Source organism: Podarcis cretensis (assembly GCF_951804945.1).
Source record: "Podarcis cretensis genome assembly, chromosome: 16".
Taxonomy (NCBI): domain Eukaryota; kingdom Metazoa; phylum Chordata; class Lepidosauria; order Squamata; family Lacertidae; genus Podarcis; species Podarcis cretensis.
In genome coordinates this window covers 37,930,053-37,953,949 of record NC_137186.1, presented here as the reverse complement: position 1 = coordinate 37,953,949, position 23,897 = coordinate 37,930,053, and the positions used below count along the sequence as shown (strand labels likewise).

The 23,897-nt window shown below is 45.8% G+C and overlaps 1 protein-coding gene and 1 long non-coding RNA gene across 3 annotated transcripts in view; both read right to left on the bottom strand.

The window, feature by feature from the left end:
- LOC307205126 overlaps positions 1 to 23,897 on the bottom strand; it is a 449,333-nt gene that overhangs the window by 360,448 nt on the left and 64,988 nt on the right. The window lies entirely within an intron of this gene.
- The window catches only part of SLC15A4 (solute carrier family 15 member 4), a 57,205-nt gene continuing 43,358 nt past the window's right edge, over positions 10,051 to 23,897 (bottom strand). For both annotated transcript variants that reach the window (XM_079956792.1, XM_079956791.1), the window contains exons 7-8: positions 15,924 to 16,082; positions 10,051 to 11,929 (exon numbers count right to left, since the gene is read on the bottom strand). In XM_079956792.1, coding sequence (XP_079812918.1) covers positions 11,781 to 11,929; positions 15,924 to 16,082 — 308 coding nt within the window. In that variant the 3' untranslated portion in view covers positions 10,051 to 11,780. The remainder of the gene's footprint in view (positions 11,930 to 15,923; positions 16,083 to 23,897) is intronic.

Here is a 23,897-nt window from a genome sequence, read left to right as displayed (position 1 = left end):
TTTGCTGCTTTTCTTTTCCGTTATATTATCCAGGGCAATTTAACAATACTGGAGATCATCAAACTTTATGCCTTGGAATTTAGATGTCGTTATGATTCTGGCAGGGCACTTTCAAAATTATTAACTTTTCACCAATACTTTACAACAGAGTAATGGATTTTCCATTGCTGGTCCCTCAGTGGACAGTGCCAGGCCTGTTAAAATATATTTCGTTACAGCAAACTGCATGGTTGACTGAAATGCGGGAGAAAAGCAAATCAAGCCAAGGTACATGAGAATGGAAAGTGAGCATCATTGTCCACCTGGAACGCAATCTCAACTCTCCCCAAAGTTGTGGTTTTATTATAAAGCAAGATTCTGGTCCTCATGTCCCATGGGGAACACGGCTGTAAGGTACATTTACAAAACTTTGTGTGAGAGTTTCCTTCAGAGATTCACAGTGGTTTATCTCTTGACCATGTTTCTGGTCTTCCTTGTTTTGAAGAAAATGAGCATGCTGTCAGATGGAGAGGGAGGAAGCTCTGAGCCACATTTGAGGCAAGATGTGTGCACTTTTCAGTGTATCTGGAGGCTAGGAGGACCATTCCCCAAAAGACAGTACTTAAAGCTAGGGAGAGAAAAACTCAACAGTCCAAATTCTAGGTAGCATATATAGTACATAGTCTAAGAACAGGCCATTTGTCAGGGCCAGACCAGGGTTGTGGGCAGCCTAGGCCTAAAAGCAGGATTGGGGAGAGGGGAGAAGATGTTCTACAACTGGGTTGCTTGCAAATAAGGACTCCCACTGCTGCAATGGGGCTTTCTCCTCTTCCCTTCTGCCACAATCCCTCCAAATTGTCGGCCTATCTACCGACTCCCAGAAAAACTCTCTCTGCAACGTAGCCTGCATGCGCTGAGACCATAGCAAATAGTTGTGGTTGTTGAGCTGTTCAAATGGCAACGTCATCAGATAAGCCATTTCATCCAAGCAGTGTTCCACAACAAACAGGAACCAGCTACTCACAGCTTACAACTCCAGAGAGCGATCCACAACATCCAGCTTCCAAACACTCCAGCTGGTGTCTGTCTTTAGCAGTCCCAGACGTCCAGTCATCCAGGACAGATCTTGCCAGGTCAGTGTCTGGCGTCGACACACACATGACACAGCTACCACTGATCACCTCCGGCTAGTCCTCACCAACTCCTTTGCTAGAAATCTGGGAGACTGTTGACCCAGGTGTCCACAACTTCAGAAACTTTAGAAACACTCTGCAACTGATCTGCTGCCCATAACCTATTGGTGTTTCACAAATTTGACCTGTTGCAGGACCTTAGCCAGACCTTAGCAGAGCATATGCAGAAAGCAATCAGTTGCAGGCAGGATGGACAAAGCAGGAACCAGATGCTGCTACTAGTAACTTGGTTACTTAGATTATTTACAGCAGACTCCACAAGTTACTATATACAAGAACAGAAAATGGATCTTAACTAGCTCTCTCTTAACAAACTCCAAATGACTCTCAGACTCCACACTGACCAACAAACTATCCCGTCAGTAAGGTCATAAGTCATCATGCCTGTGTGAGACCTCAACCAATGGTAGAGCTGTATCCAAGGTCTCATATCTCTAGGCAGAATAACTCCTCTCTGCTCAGTCATCCTTGGCTTTCGGCCAATGCTTAATTGACTCTGTGTGAAGCTGCACAGAATGGAACGTAGTCAAAAATCACAACAGAACCTTCAGAACAGTGTGCAGAAGGAAGAGATGGGAGATTGTTCTGCCAAGAATCGTGAAATGCCTGCACTGATTGCATGATTGGAAGAGTGTGAGATCGATTCCCACCCTTCGGATAGTCATGCATCCTACTTTGTAAAGGACAGTCCTCTGCACGACGGACTGCCAGGTCCAAGGCTGCTTCACAGACAAAGAACCTGGAGAAGACTTGCACCGATGGGCCTTGAACTTGCCCATCATGACTGAGCAGGCAGGCAGGTCACCTGGATTCCACTTCCATGTAAATTAGATATTTGCATCTAATCCCTTACACATGGATTAGCATATGTTGGCTTGCATGTGCTTTGGTGCCCTCTTTTGTCCTTGGGGGGAAAAGTTTGCACAAGGGGAAAGCACCATTGCTCAGTGACACAGAAGGCCCCAGAAGGCCTCAATCCCTGGCATCTCTAGGTAGGGTTGTCTGACGCCCTTGAGAGTCACTGTCAGTCAATGTAGACGACACTGACCTCAATGGACCAATGGCTTGACTCAGTACAATGCAGCTTCCTGTATCCCTCGTTTGTAGAAACATTTACTCTTTGGGGGGAGGTGGGGATGTGCAGTCGTCCACCTTACAGTGAACCTGAGCAACTGCCATGAATCCCTTGCCGAACATAATCTGAAGATTCCTTCGTTTCAGGTGTATTTTTCTAGTAATGTGCAGAAATCTCTTCCGTAAGCGAAATCTGCAGCAGGGCTCCAGAGTGACAGCAGGGCAGCCCTTTCTCCCTCCTTCCCGACTTGGGCTGATTTTATTCAATTTCCCTGCAACTGTGCTCTGCTATTACCTTGTTCATCGTGCAGATCTATGCATTTTACCAGGAGAGGAACACCTGCCTTGTGTTGCTGACGGATGGGCCTTTGAAATGGAAGCAAAAAGCCTCAAATCGCAGGTAATCACCTGCTTCAATTTAATCCTGTTGCACGTGGAGAGGAGATATCATCCCCACCCCGCTTCTTTCCTTTTCTTCTTCCCACTGAGTAAATCGGCAGAGGCTAATCAGGTCTCTGGGGTGGCTAGCAAAAAGAGGATTGAAGGCGTCTTTCACATTAGCTGAAGATGCCAGAGAGTGGCAGTCCATTAGGCCACCAACCTTACTCATATCCAGTCCGGGGGGGGGGGGGGGAGCACTGCTTGACAATTGCCTCCTCCCAAATCTCAGTGTTGCTCTTGTAGAACTCAGCAGGGGGAGAGGAGAAAGGCAGGACTAGAATTACCATATTTCCCCATCTATAAGACGCCCCCCCCATTTGGGGGGACTCAATTTTAAGAAAATGAGGGGAGATGGCACAAAGTTGTTGTGCCCCTCCCCCCACACAGCTGTGGGCAGGAAACACTCCCTAGATCATTTCCTGCACACAGCGGCATCAAGGGAAGTTGCGCTCCCACCAGCCAGTGCCCCCCAGATCACTCCTCGCTCGCTGAGGCATCGGGGGCATGCTTCCATTGTCTCCCGAGATAGATGGATGGCAAGAACAGTATACAGTGGTACCTCGAGTTAAGTACTTTTCATTCTGGAGGTCTGTTCTTAACCTGAAACTGTTCTTAACCTGAAGCACCACTTTAGCTAATGGGGCCTCCTGCTGCCGCCGCACTGCTTGAACACGATTTCTGTTCTCATCCTGAAGAAAAGTTCTTAACCTGAAGCAATATTTCTGGGTTAGCGGACTTTGTAACCTGAAGCGTATGTAACCTGAAGTGTATGTAAGCCGAGGTACCACTGTATATCTGTGTGAGGCATATGCAATTTTGTGTATCCCGAGTCCATGAAGTTACCTAAGCACAGCCCCTGGGTGGCTCACGCCCTTCCAGTTTATCATGGCCTCTCATGTCAAAAAAATCACAATTCTGTTGGGCAAATGAAGCTTATTTCCCTGGATTCTTCCCCAAAGCTATCATTTTGCTCTTTCTTCCCTTCAGTAAGTCTTAGTGCAGTAATTCAAGCCACAGGTTATCAACTGGTAGCCTCCATTTTTTAAAAAAACGATTGGAGATTACATTTAAATATCAGTACGGGAAATCTGATGAAGTCAACACTCGTGTCTTGCAGGGATTCCAAAGATTGGGCTATATAATTTCATGATTGTATAATTCTACGCTCCTGAAGCAGTATATCTTTGCCTCTTTGGAGGGAACCGCCCCCCCCCCCATGAAAACCTAAGATTATTTAGCTAAAGAGACTCGCATTACTTGTTTTAGCCACTGGAGCGTGTTCTGGGTGTATCACTCTGGTCCTTGCATGCAAGCAGAAACAGGATGCATAATAAAGTATTAAATATCTCATTGGACAAAATGAAATAAGCTCATTTTGCCCAATATGATACAAGCAAAGGAGCGGGCCCCAATAAAAAAGACTAGGTTTTGCACCCAAAATGATCTCTTGCAGTGAACAATGTGAAAGAAAGTGGAATGGGGAATGATCTGACTACAAATCCCCTGATGCAGTGCAACTTCGACATGGGTGAGATAACTCAATTTGTTTCTAAAATTAAAGCAGGCATAGGCAAACTCAGCCCTCCAGATGTTTTGGGACTACAACTCCCATGATCCCTAGCTAACAGGACCAGTGGTCAGGGATGATGGGAATTGTAATCCCAAAGCATCTGGAGGGCCGAGTTTGCCTATGCCTGGATTAAAGACTTCCAGTTGCATGATGCAGTGTGACATTATGTAAAAAAAAATGCCTTCGTGAGAATGCCTGAGCGCTTATACATATTTAACTTTTATGCTGCTCTTTCCACGCAGAGGTCCACACTTTAGCCTTCTGTGTCCGAACGTCCCCCCCCCCAAGCTTTTCCCTCGGAAACCTGCTCTTTAAAGCTGAATTGGAACAAATGTCAATTCAGGTTTCCTACAGTGGGGGAAGTGATCCCACTTCTGCCACCACTAAGATGCAAAAGTCAATGGGACACCAAGAGGAGAAGGACCTTCTCGTTCTCATGACCCCCTGCAGCTGTCACCAAGGAAAAGAAGTCTATACTGCACTGGCTCCCAGTGGAGTATGGGGTCAGGTTTAAGGTGCTGATTTTGACCTTTAAAGCCCTATGCAGCCTAGGACCCACATACCTACGGGACCGCCTCTCCTGGTATGCCCCGCGGAGAACCTTAAAGTCCACAAATGACAACACTTTGGAGGTCCCAGGTCGCAAGGTGATTAGATTGGTCTCAACTAGGGCCAGGGCCTTTTCAGTACTGGCCCCGACTTGGTGGAACGCTGTGTCACAAGAGACTAGGGCCCTGCGGGACTTGATATCTTTCTGCAGGGCCTGCAAGACAGAGCTGTTCCACCTGGCCTTTGGTTTGGACTCAGTCTGACCCTTATGTTTCCCTCCCCTTATGGTCTTGATCTATCGGCTACTTTTTAAATGAGGTTGCATTTTAAATTGCATTTTAACCTGTATTTTAAATTGGTTCCCCCCTTCCCCTATTATGTTTTTACTGTGATTTTATTGATGTTAGCTGCCCTGAGCCTGCCTCTGGCCAGGGAGGGCAGAGTATAAATAAAAGTTGTTGTTATTATTATTATTTCTTTCTCTTAGTGGTGGTGACATGAACCTTAAAGCCCCCCCCCCCCCGCAGACCATTGCCCCCTTTCAGCAACATCTGTAGATCTGGCACTGGGTGGGATCTGGCACCCAACATCTGGAAACACCAGGCTAGGGAAGTCCGTGCAAAGCACCGGCGTAAAGAATCAAGGAATTACTGTGCAGTCTGAGACTCACATTGACCAACATCTGATTGTCTTTGCTGGTTTGTAATTCTCACTACAGGGACACTGTCAACCACCCAAACATATACACTGTCCAAATGAAATTATCTTTCCACCGAGCTGAGCAATTTCAGGTACCAGTATATCTAGTCTCAAGGATGATGTTGGCAAGGTTGGGGGGGCAGTTTTCTCTGATTAATAATATCTCCATCTGCAAATGGATTTTGATTCCGTGCAGATGGGTCCTTGGTTGGCTGTGAATTGATTTCATAGCTAGCTGGGGCGACCTTGCTTCGAAATGGTCACTGCCACTCAGTTGCGGGTGGGTCCTAAACTCAGGAGCAGCAGGCATATCACGGCGAACAGGTACCCAGGGCATCATTCTTCCAGATTAAAAGTGGAAACCTATTCCCACCTTGCAATCAAAGGAGTTTTGCCATCGTAGATACCAATACAGAACTCATTCGCTGAAGGTGGCTCCTTACGTAGCCAACACGGAACCATCAGTGGTCAAAAAGGAAGGAATGGCAGGCTTGCGGGGTACTGAGCTTTGCAAAAGTGTGTGCGTACACACACACACGCACAAAAACACACACAGAGCAGAAAAACAACTTGCAACTTCTCAAAACGAAACAGGGAAATGTACAAACATTTGAATGAAGATTAAGCATGCTTTGTGGTCATGGAATGCTGACTAATAATAATGCAACAATTTATGTTACCTAATACAAAATTATTTATTAATTTGTTCAAATTATTGTCACCTAATAAATTAATAATATATGCGATGTATTTGTCACCTAATACAGCCATACCTCGGATTACAGCCGCTTCACGTTACGCGTTTTCGGGTTATGCATGCGCTGAAACCTGGAAATATCAGAGTGGGTTACTTCGGGGTTTTGGCACTCACAGATGCGCAGAAACACTAAATCGTGCTTTGCACATGCGCAGAAGTGCCAAATCACAACCTGTGCGTGCGCAGACGAGGTGCTGCGGGTTGCGAACGCTGCGGGTTGCCAATGTGCCTCCCACACGGATCACGTTTGCAACCAGAGCTTCCACTGTAATTCATTCTGTTTGTCACCTAACACAAAATTATTAATTTATTCAGTTTGTCACCTAATAAAGAAATAATGTATGTGATTTATTTGTCATCTATTGCAAAGAATTAATAATAATAATTTATTCAATTTTTGGGTCAACAAATAAACTACTGTTGTTGTCCTGTTGCGTTTCATAGAATCGTAGTATTGTGGAGTTGGAAAGTATCCTGAAGTCATCTGGTCTAAGAAGGACACTGACAAACTGGAACGTGTCCAGAGGAGGGCAACCAAAATGGTCAAAGGCCTGGAAACGATGCCTTATGAGGAACGGCTAAGGGAGCTGGGCATGTTTAGCCTGGAGAAGAGGAGGTTAAGGGGTGATATGATAGCCATGTTCAAAGATATAAAAGGATGTCACATAGAGAAGGGAGAAAGGTTGTTTTCTGCTGCTCCAGAGAAGCGGACACGGAGCAATGGTTCCAAACTACAAGAAAGAAGATTCCACCTAAACATTAGGAAGAACTTCCTGACAGTAAGAGCTGTTTGACAGTGGAATTTGCTGCCCAGGAGTGTGGTGGAGTCTCCTTCTTTGGAGGTCTTTAAGCAGAGGCTTGACAACCATATGTCAGGAGTGCTCTGATGGTGTTTCCTGCTTGGCAGGGGGTTGGACTCGATGGCCCTTGTGGTCTCTTCCAACTCTATGATTCTAACCTCCTGCAATACAGGAATCTCAATTAAAGCATCCATGACAGACAGCCATCCAACCTCTGCTTGAAAACCTCCAAGGAAGGAGAATCCATAACCTCCCTAAGGAGATAGTTCCATGGTCAAGCAGCTCTTAATGTCAGAAAATTCTTCATGATGTTGACTCAGAACCTCCTTTCTTTCTTTTTTTCTAACTTTTTTATTATAAATTTTATTAGTATTTTCCACACAACATGAAAAATATCGGGGGGGAAATACACAAAACACAAAAACCCACATCCAAAAAACAAAACAAAAAAAAAACAAATCCATATCTTACAAGTTAATAATACTAAAAAGAAAGACTAAACACTAAAAAGAAAAACATTGACTTCCACCAATCCCACAGCACCTCCTTTAGCTCTCATTGTGTCTTCCTGTTTTCCTTATCATCTCTATCCTATCACTTCACAAGGTTATTCCAGACTCAGCCAGATTTCTGTCCTCGAACCTTGGCTTTTAAGGTATTTATTTAGACACTCCCATTCTTTTACTTCACTTTTTGGTTTTGGTCTTATTATGTCTGTCAATTTGGCTAATTCTGGAAGCTTACTCTCCCCTAGTGGGTAACTGATTCCCTTTCCAATACTTAGCCACCAAGATTCTTGCTGCAGACATCACGTATAAGAAAAATTTTGTTTTGTCTTTTGGAATATCATCATTTAAAATTCCGAAAATGAATGCCTCTGGCCTTTTACTATATGATATTCTTAGTATTCAGAATCTCCCAGTGGTTTAGGTCCTAAACTTTGGAGCAGGAGCAAGACCACTGGTCCACCTAGCTCACTACTGCTCACTCACACTGACTGGCAGCCCCTCTCCCAAATTCCAGGCAGGGGAAATTCCCATGTGGAGATGACCGGAACTGAACCTGGTACCTTCTGCATACAAAGCAGATGTTCTAGAACTGAGCACCAGCCCTTCCCAGTCCAGGAAGCCTGTTCCATCAGCTCTGTAAATAGGCCAGAGAATATTTTGTGCCGTTTGTCGGTGTCAATATTTTAAAATGGTAAACTGCCTTGGCAGAAAGGCAGTCTATAAATGGCAGTAAATAAAATGATTCCCCCCTCCTTTTTTTTGTATAGACTTACTTCTAAGACTGCAGCTTAAATTATTACTTTACAAACCCCTGCCCTGGTTAGCATCTCACAAAACATCCTTTAATGTGAGAGATGTTTCTGCTACATTAAATCAATCTGAAAAAAAGCCAAATCAACCATAACTCTTAAATGATGCATGGCAAGGTATTTCTTTAATTAGCCATAAACTTAATTGATTAGTCTTCTCTAGAAGAGGAATGGGAAATGGAAAACACACACACACAAACACACACACACTGGTGGAAAGCAACCTCGTAAACCTTTGAATGAAAGCGACTGTCTCCTTTTGATAAGTGCCAAATTAATCTTCATAAATGGCCATAATTACTAGAGATTGGGCCTCTGCCAAGTCCTTCCATATTAAAAAAGAGTGAAATTATGCAATTGGTTGTATCCACCGTCGTCTCTCTGGGGTATTCAGACAAGCTTTGACCCTGGCGACAAAAACGAGGCGGGGAACGAAGGAACTAAAATGTTCATGTCGAGGAGTGTGCTGCATGTATTAAAGCTTTGCTCTTTGTTTATATGCCGCCTCCCAACTCCCAGAGGACCTTCAGAGTGGCTATATACTCTTTTCTTCAGGGGGAGTTGGTGAGCCCATCAGAAGAATGGAGGGGAAATTTAATTTGGATACCGATGACATGCTAGCAGTCAGATAGGGGCTATCTGAGAGAGTGCAGGTAGGGATCGTCTGTGGTTTGGACAAAGGCCTGTGGTTAGAGACGGAGATTTAGGATTAGAACCAGGAACCTGGGATTAGAGCTAGGGGTCTGGGTTTAGTGATGGGGATTACAGCTAGGATTAGAGATAGGGATTAGGGATTAGAGATAAGCATCTGGGGATTAGAGAGAAGGACCTAGGATTAGAAATAATCTAGGATTAGAAATAGGAACCTAGGATTAGGGATGTGGATTACAGCTAAGGATCTGGGAGAAGAGAGGGAGCTAGGATTGGAGCTAGGGATTGGGGATTAGAGATAGGCATTTGGGGATTAGAGATAAGGGATTTAGGATTAGAAATAGGAACCTCGGATTAGAGACAGGGATTTGGGATTAGTGATGGGGATTACAAACTCTGCTGTGGGAATACAGGGAGAAATTTATCCAATCACACACCTATAATAGCACTCACGTTCCCCAGCACCCATTTTACATGAGGGTTTCTGTCCCCAGGACTTGTGCTTCATCTTGGCCTCCCTGTAAAATCTACATTTGTTGCCTCTGGCCTCACCCGCCACTGCCGTATGGAACCTTGGAAACCTTCCCAAAAGGAAACGTGACTCTCAGGTTGAAAAAAGTTCCCCATCTCTGTACAGGAATTATAAAGTATTAACATATAGAACAGGCTTCCTCAGCCTTGGCCCTCCAGATGTTTTTTGGCCTACAACTCCCATGATCCCTAGCTAGCAGGACCAGTGGTCAGGGATGATGGGAATTGTAGTCTCAAAACATCTGGAGGACCGAGGTTGAGGAAACCTGATATAGAACCTGGATTATTCCTGCTTTAGGCCTCGTTTTTCTCGGGCATCATGCCAGGCAGTTCTGAACAAGTCCAGCAAGTTTTTCCTTTTGGTCTGGTCCAGCAGATCGTCTTCTTTTGTCTTTATGGATCTCAGCAAACTTGTAAAGCCACAATGCGCCTTCTTGGTATTCAACAGCAGAAGGGGGAGCATCAAAGACTACAGAGAACAGAATACCTGCAGCATACTTTTTTATTCACTCTAGAACACAAGTTCCCCGCACACGGGCTTTTGTAAACATTTCCAAATGAAGGTACTTGAATTATAGAAAACCAAAGGCGTCTTTTCCATTCCAATGTTTGAATACTCTTAAAAATTAATCACCTCCCCACCAAAAATAAAAAAAGTTGGAAAACCATTTGTTATTAGGTGAAGCTGACTCCCACTTGCCAGAACTCTGCAATTTCTGTGCAAAATATTGCTTTTTACGTGGTCGAAAATTAGGCCCTGTGAGAAATAGAGAACATTTGAGCAAGGTACACGCAAGATGAAATATAAAGGCTCTTCCTTTCATTAGGTTAATTAAGAAGGCTAGGAAAATGACTGAGGAAACCCAACTGTTTCTATGGCACACCCCTCTCCTGAGAAGCTCAAGGCAGATTTACGTCAGGGGTGGAGAACCTGTGGCCCTTAAGGTTGTTTGGGGCTACATCTCCTATCATCCCTGACCACTGCTCAAGCTGGCTGAGGCTGATGGGAGCTGGGGGTTCAACTTCAGGAAGGTCGAATGTTCCTTCTTCCTGATTTATATACAAGAGCCTTGTCCTCCACAAGATGGGGTTTTAATGGAGAACCTGTTTGGCTAGCAGTCAATGTAGATTCTTGGGCCTTCTTTTGGCACACAGATTGCCAAGGTCCCACTACAAACAACTTCCATCCATCTTGGGCCACCATTACAAATTGGCTGTGCCCTTCGGAATGTCCATCCAACCTAGCTCAAATTACACTTTCAAATACTTTTAGTTTCTACTCCCATCTGCGCCATCAGCTTTTAAATGGGAAAGTGACCTAAAAATGAGGGAACAGCAACAGATTTGCTTATTCACAGCACACAATATATCCCAAACGCTTGAGTACATTTCAACTCCTACCTAAGAAAGAAAAGGATAAATTCTCAAGGCGTGAGGCAACAGAAAAGAAAGGAAAAGGAAATACTCTGATACCAGCTCAGTTTCCCGCCACGAAATGATTTAACGGATAGAAATGAGACAGCAACAGAAGGACCACCATGTTGCACAGCGAGGCCTGTTCATTACAGTAGTTTCATAACTTCTGCCGCGGAAAATACCACGTAGGTTGAAGTTGCTTCCCTTTTTGGACAACACAGGAATAAAAAAATTCCACACCACTTCATTCCCATATAACCAACACCACCAACAGAGACTTCTCACCCCCATCCACACAGACACTTCCATTTTAAGAAAGGAGAACATTATTTCTGGGGAATTGGATAAGCAAGGGGAAATGGCAAGCAACCTTCTTTTGCTCATTTCCTTCAAAGTCATTCTTCAAAGAAATTAAACGTCTCCTTAGTAGGCAGTCATTCATCGCTTCTGTATCCAAATCATCCCCAGCTTCAACAGACTGAAGGAAACAGCTTTGAATAAGTTCGCTGCATCTTCTGTGCATCTTCTGTGCCCGAGGGTAACACAGTTGAAAAACAGAGCTTGGGCCATGTCTCTGGGCACCGGGCAAGACAAGGCCATCTTGCTAACATAAGGCACTTACCTACTTTTACAGGGGAAGGAACAAAGAGGGCTGAGGCAAGAACGCAATGTTAACATGCAAGTTTAAAGAAAATGTTTCCTGGCCACAAACGGCCACTGTATTAGCATTTAAGACCTCAGAGATGGATGGTTCATCTGACGTCAAACGTCGGTCATAAAAGCTGCTCTTTCCTTGCAGATGTCAGGTCCGCACACTGGCGGGAGGTCCGTTAGTCCGGGATCTTTGGCGGTCGTATCTGACAGACACAATAAGGAAAAGGAGAAGGGTTGCTCCTTGAATAGCAACCAGCAGAAAAAAGTAATAGTTTAAATGGCACCCATTAATGTTACCTAGAGGGAAAAGAGAGAAGAGACAAGGTAAGTTCATGCCATTACACCAAGTAATGCCATTCCACGTAGCTGGAACACAGAAACATTTTGCCAAGAGAGAAACACTAATGCTAGCTTTACAGTGAAGTTGGCTGGTTTTCCTGCGGGCAAATCACATCTCATGACAGGGGTCGGCAAGGCTTACCGGGCATGGGCCGGATCACTCCGGTGGAGATCGTCAGCGGGCCTGACAGGCGCAGCGCTGGAAATCGCTTCTGCGCATGCCCAGACACCGAAAATCACACCTGCGCAGAAGAGATTTCCAAAGAAAAAATGGCACAGCCCAAACTATATGAATCAGAACAATGCGGCGATTTCTGGACCGTCCAGGAGCTGGATCCAGAACCCATTGGGGCTGGAACTGGCCTGCGGACCTTAGGTTGCCGACCTCTGTCTTATGTGCATTTAACACCCACGATTCCAAGCGTATGTGCTCCGCTGCTGCTCTATCCCAGCCTTTTTCTTCTACCTGCATCTCTCTCTGCCTTTTCTGCTTGCTTCCCTCCTCCTCCTTTCCATCGGTCCAAAAACTACACCTGACCAGGCAAGTCCTGCCTGGCGAGCCTGCAAGGCTAACAGCTCTGGGAGTGGTGTGATGCAAGATTTTGAACCCACAAAGATCTCACAAGGCTCTATGCTCGAGGTCCACTTGGGGCCTAAAGCTTCCCCACACCTCTGGCCCTTCCCCTCACTGGCCACCTTATAGAAAGTGGGGTGGCTAGCTGTGGAGCGGCTCTCCCCCCCCCCCCCCATGAATACTAGGCAAACTCCCCATTTCCACCTATGCAGGGTGGAGGGATGCATAGGTGACAGCTGCAAAGGTGGCCGGTCTTCGGTCACTCACGTGGAGAAAGGGAGGTCGTGGAAACATGAGGAGACCTCCCTGCAGGGCTCCCTTGCCCCTTGCCAGCCAAGGAAAAGGCAATTTTAGCTATACAGGATTTTCGTACATGCACATAATCCTTGGACTCGAACCCCTGCGAATGACGCGGGTTGCCTATATTCTTGGGAGCTGCTTGAGTCTCTAGAGAGCAGCCCATGGGCTAAAATATTTTCTTTCTACAGAAGCTGTCCCTCAATAGGAAACTGGTTTTTTTAATCATACTGGAGCCGTCTAGCAGTTTTCTTTTCTTGGAACCGTGTGAAAACTTTCCTGAGATCTTGCTCTTCAATTAAGACACTCCAGTTCACCCGCACAGGGCTTGCACTCAGCTTTCCTTCAAAACTAGGGTTTAGTTTCCTAAATTAGGAAAGCTCATTGGTTGAAAATTACGCTTCTGTTAAGGGAACTTTGTTTGCTAATGTTGCATGTCCACACAAGGCTCAACATGGACAGAGTCCAATAGACCTCAGGAAGACCACCCAACTGGTTCATTATCGTTATTACTTAGAACTGGGCAGGGACCAGGGTGGTGGGGCGTCAGAAAAAAACTCTGTACTCATCAATCCTTGTTTGTGCATACATGTCAAGCTGAAATTACTTTAATTACGTAAAACGTAAGATTCAATTAAATGGATTTATAATTACAAGCTCTAGGAAGAGCCCAAAGGGGATTTTGCACTTGACATGAAAAAACAACAATGCAGAGGCCGAGTCTTTTAAAAGTAGCAATTTCCCTTTTACAGGTCAGGATGTTAACGCCATGAAAATCTCCATTTTTTAAACTCCAGAAATAATTTAATTGTTTCATGGGGGCTGGGTTGGCACTTGAGTGTTTGTGGGCGAATTAAGTGGTGAGGGGGAGCTAAAGAAACACAGTGATTTGAGCCAACACAGTTAACACTGTGCTGCTGCGGCATGTGGAGGAAATTGGATCAATCAGCCGGGGGAAATGATTCTGCCTGGGATAGTTCTGCTGGCTCTGAGCCTTCTATGAGGTTCCCCACCAGCACCTTCTCTATCAAACCTTCTCTATACCTCAGAGCAGCTCCACCAACGTCGCAACACAGCGGTCCTCAAAGTGGATGGCGCTGCTTCTTTGGGGGTGGGGTGGGATTACTTGGGGGTGGTGCTGGAGATGCCAGTGACTATCAGATTTGGAAAAGCCGGCATCAACGGATCACGTTCACCCATTTTGCTGAATTCATTAACCTAGACAGTTTGGGTTGGATTTTGAATACCGTATTTTTTGCTCTATAAGATGCACCCGGCCCTAAGACGCACCTAGTTTTTAGAGGAGGAAAACAAGAAAGCAACGCAAAGCCTCTTGAGCGAGGAGGCAGGAGCGCCCCCGCTGAACTCAAGAGGCTTTGCGTGGCTATCCCAGAAGCCAGACAAGACTCTCCCTGCTGGTCTTTGTTCACAACCCTGCAGGTAGGAACAGAGCCATTGTAGCTCAGTGCTACTGAGACCCATCCAGCAGGGTCAGTTCAGAAGGATATTATAGCCAGTGGTTCTGAAGGCCACTGAGAGACTGAGCAGCAGCAGCAGCAGCAGCATGGCACTCCTCCTGTCCTTCCATCTTGGACTACTGCAATGTGCTCTACATGGGGCTACCTTTGAAGGTGACCTGGAAACTGCAACTAATCCAGAATGCGGCATACAACTATACAGCACCGGTCCTGAAAGACCTACATTGGCTCCCGGTACGTTTTGGAGCACAAATCAAAGTATTGGTGCTGACCTTTAAAGCCCTAAACAGCCTCGGCTCAGTATACCTGAAGGAGCGTCTCCACCCCCATCATTCTGCCCGGACACTGAGGTCCAGCGCTGAGGGCCTTTTGGCAGTCCTCTCACTGCGAGAAGTGAGGTTATGGGGAACCAGGCAAAGGGCCTTCTCGGTAGTGGTGCTTTCCTTGTGGAACGCCCTCCCTTCATTTGTCAAGAAAATAAACTATCTGACTTTTAGAAGGCAGCCCTGTATCAGGAAGTTTTAAATGTTTGATGTTTTATCGTGTTTTTACTATTCTGTTGGGAGCTGCCCAGAGTGGCTGGGAAAACCCGGTCAGATGGGCGGGGTATGTATGTATGCATAAATAAATAATAATAATAATAAAGTTCATCCATTAGAATGACAGAGGCTAATTTGGCCCCCAACCAGGCCTGAACCCAGGGCTAGCACAGATTCAGATAGTCCGTCTCATCTGGCAATATCTGAAGCTATTCCCTCATAACCCTCTCAGTTGTCTTTCACCAGGAAGGAAGGAGGGATCTGCAACCAGAAGATAGTAGTTACAAACCCTTGGATGGTCTATAACCAGCTACTTTGCTCAGAGGGCACCAAAATAAAGGAGAACCCTGGTGTCAACTGCTTTGCTCAGCGAACAATTTCTCCAGAGCAGCCTCTAACAGCATTCTAAAGATAGTAACGAACGAACCAGCATTGTTATACGGGGGTGTGGGGGGGGGGTGGAATTATTACAGGGTTGTTTCGGAATTTCTGTGTAATCATTGCTCAGCTTTTAAAATGCCTCCTCTGGCAAAGGTTGCCAGTGAAAATGGCAGCTTAGAAAAAACAGCCGTGCCTAAGATAGGAAAGTTTTTAAAATTAAGGGGACGCAGGTGGCGCTGTGGGTTAAAGCCTCAGCGCCTAGGGCTTGCCGATCGAAAGGTCGGCGGTTCGAATCCCTGCGGCGGGGTGCGCTCCCGCTGCTCGGTCCCAGCGCCTGCCAACCTAGCAGTTCGAAAGCACCTCCGGGTGCAAGTAGATAAATAGGGACCGCTTACCAGCGGGAAGGTAAACGGCGTTTCCGTGTGCGGCTCTGGCTCTGGCTCTGGCTCTGGCCAGAGCAGCGATGTCACGCTGGCCACGTGACCCAGAAGTGTCTCCGGACAGCGCTGGCCCCTGACCTCTTAAGTGAGATGGGCGCACAACCCCAGAGTCTGTCAAGACTGGCCCGTACGGGCAGGGGTACCTTTACCTTTTACCTTACTCTGCTTTCTTTTTCTCTAACACGCTGGAACATAAATAAATAAATAAATAAATAAATAAATACAAACACATAAATAACTTACCCAAATCTGTGTGATTACTCATCCAGCCAATCGCTGTAATAGACACCAAAGCCAGAAGCCCTGATCCAACAAAAGACCCAATTCCGGAAAAAAAGAAAAAGAGACCCATAATAGCACTCTGCATAGATTTGGGAGCAGCAGAATATGCAAATTCCAAACCTGGAACAAAAGAACAAAGGGGGAGAGGAATTAAGGCAAATTCTATCCATTATTTTGGGCAACATTTTTTCACGAGTATAAAGGCCATGAAGACACAGGCTCAAAACCTGTGGACCCACAATTATTATTCATCACACATTATCTGTAATGTTTATGGCACATTCTAAGACAGTGAGCAAGAGATATAATTACAGGTTTATTTGTTTCAGCCCCAGCAAACATGGCCAACAACCAGGGGTGATTGGAGTTGTAGTTCAGTAAGCATGTGGAAAGTCAAAGGTTCTCCACACCTGATTTAAATCCTAAAAAGCTACTGTGAAGCATGTTAAACACTATGCTACAGAATGTAAAACTTAAGTACCAAAACCCTTTGGTTTAAGGGTTTAAACCTCACATATTTACTCATGTGCCAAAAGCATGGAAGGGATAAGTTAAGGCAACTGCCTTCACTGCCATGTAGACACTGCTTTGACACACACTTACAACTCAGCCTCTGTGCACCTATGTCTCTTCCTTTGCATGAAAGAATGCTTCTTGTGATATGCAGAATCCACAGTCCTCCATAGAGGCTTTTAAAACATCTGCCTGACCTTACGTCAGCCCCGAACCCCAGCTTTTGTTCAACTTAGGGGGTGTTTTTTTAGGGGAGGCTCATGCCATTGTTTCTGACAACTGGGCATACTTGCTGGAGAAGCTGAGAGTCCAACGGCATCTTGGAAGGACGCAGATTCCCCATCAGTGCTCTGCAACTGCAGCAAGATTATCCAGGTGCCTCTGACTTTGCAAACAGGATTGCAGACGAAAGGCAATGCCTGCATTTCTAAAAGCCTCTGAAGTTGAGCTCGTATTGCTGGATAAAAGACTGCTATAAACAGAGCCTGGTTTCTACTCCGTATGAAATCTGGGCTCTTTGTGCAAAGGAAAGGACACGTGCGTTTCAAAGCAAGGAATGTGTCATAATTGCTGCAATTCAACTTATTATGCAAATTGAAGGGCTTAACGGAACAGCGCAATGGAGAGCCCCATCAAAACATTCAGCACTCCGCCACTCTCCCAGAATATCCAACCAAAGCGTTCGACAATCTGCCACTCTCCCAGAATATCTGACTCCCATCTCTGAGGTGCTGAGCTTCTCATTATTTGCCTTTTAGCTCAGATAACCACCAGAAGATTGAAACAAAAGCTTTGTAGAGCAACTGAAAGAGGGGTGGACAAATGTCAAAAAGCAATTAAGAGTGGCAGGGAGACTCCAGTTCAAACACAAACTCTTGCGTTTTATCCCAACACTCGGGCTGCAGAGGATTCGAAAGCATGTTGCATGCTAGAAGAAAACTTAAAAATAACTACGCAGGCTGCCAGACAGTTTTCCAAGCACAATTCAAAAGCACTGGTGCCTACTTTCAAAATCCACCCTGCAAAAAGGTGGGCCAAGCTTTATATTTCTGGGTTCGGCATTAGGGAGAAGTTTCTGATTCTAAGACCTGTTTGACAGTGGGACGGGCTCCCCCGGAAGGTGGACTCTCCTTTGTTTGAGGTTTTTATACAGAGGTGGGATGACCATACGCCGGAGATTCTTTAGCTGCGATTCCTGCATTTCAGGGAATTGGACGAGATGACCCCAGGGGGTCATTTCGAGTTTAATAGTTACAGTCATACCTCGGGTTACAGCCGCTTCAGGTTGTGTTTTTTCGGGTTACGGACCGCCGAAACCCGGAAGTACCAGAACAGGTTACTTCTGGGTTTTGGGGGTCATGCATGTGCGGAAGCGCTAAACTGTGCTTTGCGCATGCGCAGAAGTGCCAAATTGCAACCCATGCGTGCGTGACATCCAAAACCCGGAAGTAGCCCGCACGGATCACGTTCGCAACCCGAGCGTCCACTGTATTTGATTCTATATGCTTCTTTAACAGAACTTCAAGGTCCATCACCAGCAACATAGGAAACTGCCCTATACTGAGTCAGACCATTGTTTCCATTTGGCTCAGTACGGCCAGGAAATTCCCTGTGTTGCAAAAACAGAAAACTCCAAACAACCACAAGCAACACGCGGCTAATAATGATCTAACAAAATATTATTAACATTATATTGTTTCACACTTCATAAGCAGAAAATATGTCATCCTTGCATAAAGTCGCAAGTAATCAGAGTCAAATAAATGTTCCATGCACAGAATCAGAAAGCGGGATCAGTCAGTATCAAAACACGCTGAGATGAAGGCAAATTGTCTTTCAACAGTCAAAATCCTGCAGAAGTGCAGTGATGAGCGCTCCAAGTGTAGAACAGTTTTTCCAGATAACGAACCGTTTCAATAATGATTCTTCGTCAGCGAATAGGTTGCCCCTACAGGTAGTGGATCAGGCAGTGGATCAGCAATCACTTAACTATGTCGTAAGCTGAGGGGATGGTTCAGAGAGAGATCGGCTTTAAAAGGGATTTAGACAAAGTCATGGAGCGTAAGGCTATCGGTGGCCACAAGCCTCAATCGCTGTCTTCTGCTTCCGCTGTGGGAGGCTGTATGCATATGAATGCCAGTTGCATTGGAGAGGAAGTTGTTGCACCCAGATCTAAATAAAGGAAGACCCTGCAACATCTACAGCGTCACACATATAAAGATGATCCAGCACTGAAGATGGGAAGGTGTACCATGAGAACAGATTGGGCCACATGCTCCCTGCGGACTCTTTGTGCAGTGCCGAATGCCAGTTTTAGAGCATTGAAGAAGAAGAAGAAGAAGAAGAAGAAGAAGAAGAAGAAGAAGAAGAAGAGCAGGAGGAGGAGTTTGGATTTGATATCCCGCTTTATCACTACCCGAAGGAGTCTCAAAGCAGCTAACATTCTCCTTTCCCTTCCTCCCCCACAACAAACGCTCTGTGAGGTGAGTGGGGCTGAGAGACTTCAGAGAAGTGTGACTAGCCCACGGTCACCCAGCAGCTGCATGTGGAGGAGCGGAGACGCGAACCTGGTTCCCCAGATTACGAGACTACTGCTCTTAACCACTACACCATGCTGGCTCTCAATGACAAGCTTGAGATCTGGTTCCTTCCCATTTATTATGGCTCATCGGGTGCAGAGGGCAGTCAGGAAATAGCAAGAGGCCTGTTGTGAATGGCAAAGTGGCAAACCAGCTGCCTAAGCAACAGCACCATCTCCACTTGCGATTCTCAGCAACCGGTATCCAGCGGTTTACTGTCTCCAGCCCTGCATCGCCATTACAGTTCGTAGTCACCACCCACTAATAATAATAATAATAATAATAATAATAATAATAATAATTTATTATTTGTACCCCGAGCATCTGGCTGGGTTTCCCCAGCCACTCTGGGCGGCTTCCAACAAAGATTAAAACTACATTAAAATGTCACACATTGAAAACTTCCCTGAATAGGGCTGCCTTAAGATGTCTTCTGAATGTCAGGTAGTTGTTTATCTCTTTGTCATCTGGTGGGAGGGCGTTCCACAGGGCGCCATTACTGAGAAGGCCCTCTGCCTGGTTCCCTATAATTTGGCTTCTCACAGTGAGGGAACTGCCAGAAGGCCCTCAGTGCTGGACCTCAGTGTCCGGGCAGAACGATGGGGGTGGAGACGCTCCTTCAGGTATACTGGACCGAGGCCATTTAGGGCTTTAAAGGTCAGCACCAACACTTTGAATTGTGCTCGGAAATGTACTGGGAGCCAATGTAGGTCTTTCAAGACCGGTGTTATGTGGTCTCGGCGGCCGCCCCCAGTCACCAGTCTAGCTGCCGCATTCTGGATTAGTTGTAGTTTCTGGGTCACCTTCAAAGGTAGCCCCACGTAGAGCCCATTGAAGTAGTCCAAGTGGGAGATAATCAATGCATGCACTACTCTGGCGAGGCAGTCCGCAGGCAGATAGGGTCTCAGCCTGCATACCAGATGGAGCTGGTAAACAGTTGCCCTGGACACAGAATTGACCTGCGCCTCCATGTACAGCTGTGAGTAACGGCATTAAGATGAGCAAATGAAACCTGGTTGGTTTTTCTCACAGCCTGATAGTGCTCAGCTTGTGGTAACACGCAGGTGGGCTTTTCCATCCCTGCAAAATGCCTCCAGGCTGAAAGACAATAGGCCCATCAGTATTGGCATTTCATCGGCTCTTGAAGACACACCGGTTTAGGCAAGGCTTCCTCTGAACTTGACCTTCCTATTTATTTTATTTATTTATTTTCTGTATAATTTTTATTAGTTTTTCCTTTTATAACACAACAAATCCAATCTTGCAATAACAAACAAATATACTCTTTGCTCTGCCAAGCTTGTGACTTCCCTCTGTCCCTTCAGCTGGTTTTTTTTTTTCTTTTCAGATCTTTGTATCACACTTTAAATTATCAATTTCTGACCTTAATATCCTTGTAGTCAACTCTATCTCTTAGGTCTGAAAAGTTTTAAAGTTTATTGCTGCTGGATTTATTTCAGTCTTCACATTTCTACAATAATTGTTCATATACCAAATAAATTTACTCCAGTCTTTTTGAAATTTGCGACCAAAGACCCAATTACTTATTTTAATCACACTTTTAACTGTTCAATTGCCAAGCCTTTTAACAAGCTTGTTTCGTTGCAAATTTTAATCACAGATATTTTAAATTTTTTCTTGGAACTGTACCATTGTATATTTTAATTATTATGGATTTTATAGTGACTTTAAAAACAACAACAACAGAGAGGCATATACATTTTCTCTCCCCTCCCTTCATTTCACCCTCACAACAACCCCTTAAGGTAGGCTAGGCTGAGAGACAGTGGCTAGTCCACAGTCAACCTGACCCTTTCAGTACGGATTGTGGGATAACCTGAACAAATCGCAAGGCCCTTGAAGGACAATTCTCGCTTTTTGAACTGGGATACAAAACAGAACCAAATGTTTGTCCAGAAACAACTTTAAAAAGACACCTGGTATAACTCTGCAGCGTAATATACCCACCACATTGAACAGGGCCTCTTTGAGTTTTTCTAAGCAGAAATATAAAAAAAGTATAAATATAAAAAAGCAAAACGACAGGGGCTGAAATTCCTGAGGACAGAACAGTTTTTTCCCACATTTTCTTTCTTCCGTGAAGAGGATCTAAAATCCTGCCACCTAGTGGCTTCACTGTGGAACTACTGAGAGAAAAAGTTAACTTTTACAAGTTTCTGCCAGTATTCCATCCCGGAAGCAAATGAAGTGGCTTTTCTTCAGATGAAGCACCCAAGGAATTTTTAGGGAAACCAAAATGCAATTCCATTGGCTGCATCTGGGGAAATGGGTAGGTAGGGAGACATTCTCCTGGCCTTGAAATGTATTAATACAGTGGTGCCTCGCAAGACGAAAAGAATCCGTTCCGCGAGTCTCTTCGTCTAGCGGTTTTTTCGTCTTGTGAAGCAAGCCCATTGACGGCTTAGCGGACTAGCGCTATTAGCGGTTTAGCGGCTTTTAGCGGCTTAGCGGATAAACGGCTTAGCGGCTTAGAAAAAGGGGGGGAAAGGGAAAAAAACCCGCAGGAACTCGCAAGACATTTTCGTCTTGCGAAGCAAGCCCATAGGAAATTCGTTTTGCGAAGCACCTCCAAAACGGAAAACCCTTTCGTCTAGCGGGTTTTCGGTCTTGCAAGGCGTTCGTCTTGCGGGGCACCACTGTACCGCAATGGCCATTGTATGTGTTTATAGAAGTTAGCCTAATGCTACAAAACTTTACCTTAATTGCTCCAGCTGCTTTTGCCCCTGGCCCTGCCCAATGGCTACCGTGTGGCCCCCGGAAGGTCACCCAGTAAGGAAAATGGCCCTCTGACTGAAAAAAGGTTCCCAAGCCCCAATTTACACCGTCGCAGCCTGAAGCCTTGTGCAGATGGGTCCATCTACATTGCCAGATCTGCAGAGCCGTCCCTCCAAAGCCCTGCTCAAAACAACACCTAAAAAGGTCGTCTCCTAAAAAGGTCGTCTCCTAAAAAGTCGTCTCCTAAAAAGGTGGACCATGAAGAGCTTTGGGGCATGCGAGTAACGAGTTTCGGTGGCCACCAAGTTCATATCTGCTTTGATAATAAAGATTGTGCAAGGAGGTAACATGGCAGAGTATAAAAATCAAGATGCATGTGGCAGAAAGCCCCAAAAGCGGTCTTCTCCCTGCCCGCCCCCCCCGGGGTGAAGAAGTGCACTGATACCAAACTTGGCTCACAAGGGATGGGGAAGACAATAATCTGACTTGCTGGAGTCCCCAAGACAGTTGATGGCCCCCCGTACGCCTCCTTCCAGCAACCCCTGCAGCCAAGCTGGTGCCAAACATTTTGCTACGCCTTCCTTTGGACAATGTCAATAAGGCTGGGGGGGGCGGGTCTTGTTATTCAAGCAGCCCAGGATCTCCAGATATACCCCCCCCCCAGGCTTGCGCCCCTGGGAGGTCACTTCAGTGCTGCTAGCGCAGCGGTTTGACTTCGCCCCCGGTGGCGTACTCCATTGAGATGGAGGTCAAAGTTTTAATTCTATCAATGTTTAGCTGCTTGTTGTTTAAGTTTTCAGCAATTCTTGCTTTTACATGTAAGCTTTTATCTGCTTTTTATCCTGTCAGTGGAAAAGGTGGGGGTATAAAGGTATCATAATAATAAATTAAGTTTTTTTTTTTTTATGAATATAACGAAGGCAGCCTTGTATCAGGTGTTATCTTGGCTTGGGGCGGAGGGTGGATGTTGCCCCACGCTCCCGGGCTGCTTCCTGGGGGGAGCCTCCCAAGAGCTGTCAAAAAGAACGGGGAAGGGGGGAATGCTGTTGGCAAAGCGGTGCAGCTCCCCCCAGGAAGCATCCCAGGAACGTGGGGCAATGGCGTGCAGCCCGCCCACGACTCCCAAGCTGTCAAAATGAAGGAGGAAGAGGAGATTCCTGTTGGCAAAGTGGCGCAACTCCCACCCCCCGGCAGCTCGGGGAAAGCTTGGGAGTCACAGGTGCACAGCGCACCGTTGTCCCACAACCCCAATGGTCCTCCTGGGAAGCTGTTTCAGCAGCACATCATAAGGTCTTGATTATAAGCCGCACTGTAACTTTTCCGGATCAGAATTCGGGGAAGAACTTATAATTGGGCCAATATGGTACAGTGGTACCTCGGGATGCGAACGGGATCCGTTCCAGAGCCCCGTTCGCATCCTGAATGGAATGTAAGATGAGACGGCGCATCTGCGCATGCACGGGTCGCACCTTGCCGCTACCATGCATGTGTGTGACGTCATTTTGAGTGTCTGCGCATGCGCGAGTGGTGAAACCCAGAAGTAACGCGCTCCGTTACTTCCGGGTTGCCGTGGAGTGCAACCCGAAAGCGCTCAACCTGAAGCACATTCAACCCGAGGTATGACCATACTTATTTTAAAGGTGAAGATGTACTCAATCAAAGGGACATTGTTTTTATTCATCAACCAAACTAAACTTAAATGTTCAAGATTAACAACTAAACTTTACTTCGGGGGGGACTTTAAAAACGAGGCACAGAATATCAATTTTTGGGGGCATTCTTTGTTTTTGGCCCATGGTGATCCTGGTGTCGAGTGTCGAGGGAGAGTAAAAAGGAAGAGAGAGGAGCAGAGAAAAGAGAGCAACAGTTATTAAATTCGACGTCTACGCAAAACAACATGCATGTGAAATGGAGGCACAAAGCTGGAGCTATTTCTTGCTTTGCTTTTGCTAATGAGCCCTGAATGTGTGTGAAACAGACCAGAAAATGAGATTTTACGGCCACGCTCCCTCCTCCCGTTTGTGCATTCCACGAGAAAGAAGGAGAGAGAGAAAAGAGAATAAAATCAATAGAAGCCTGTACTGCCGGACACTACATGAAACCGGCA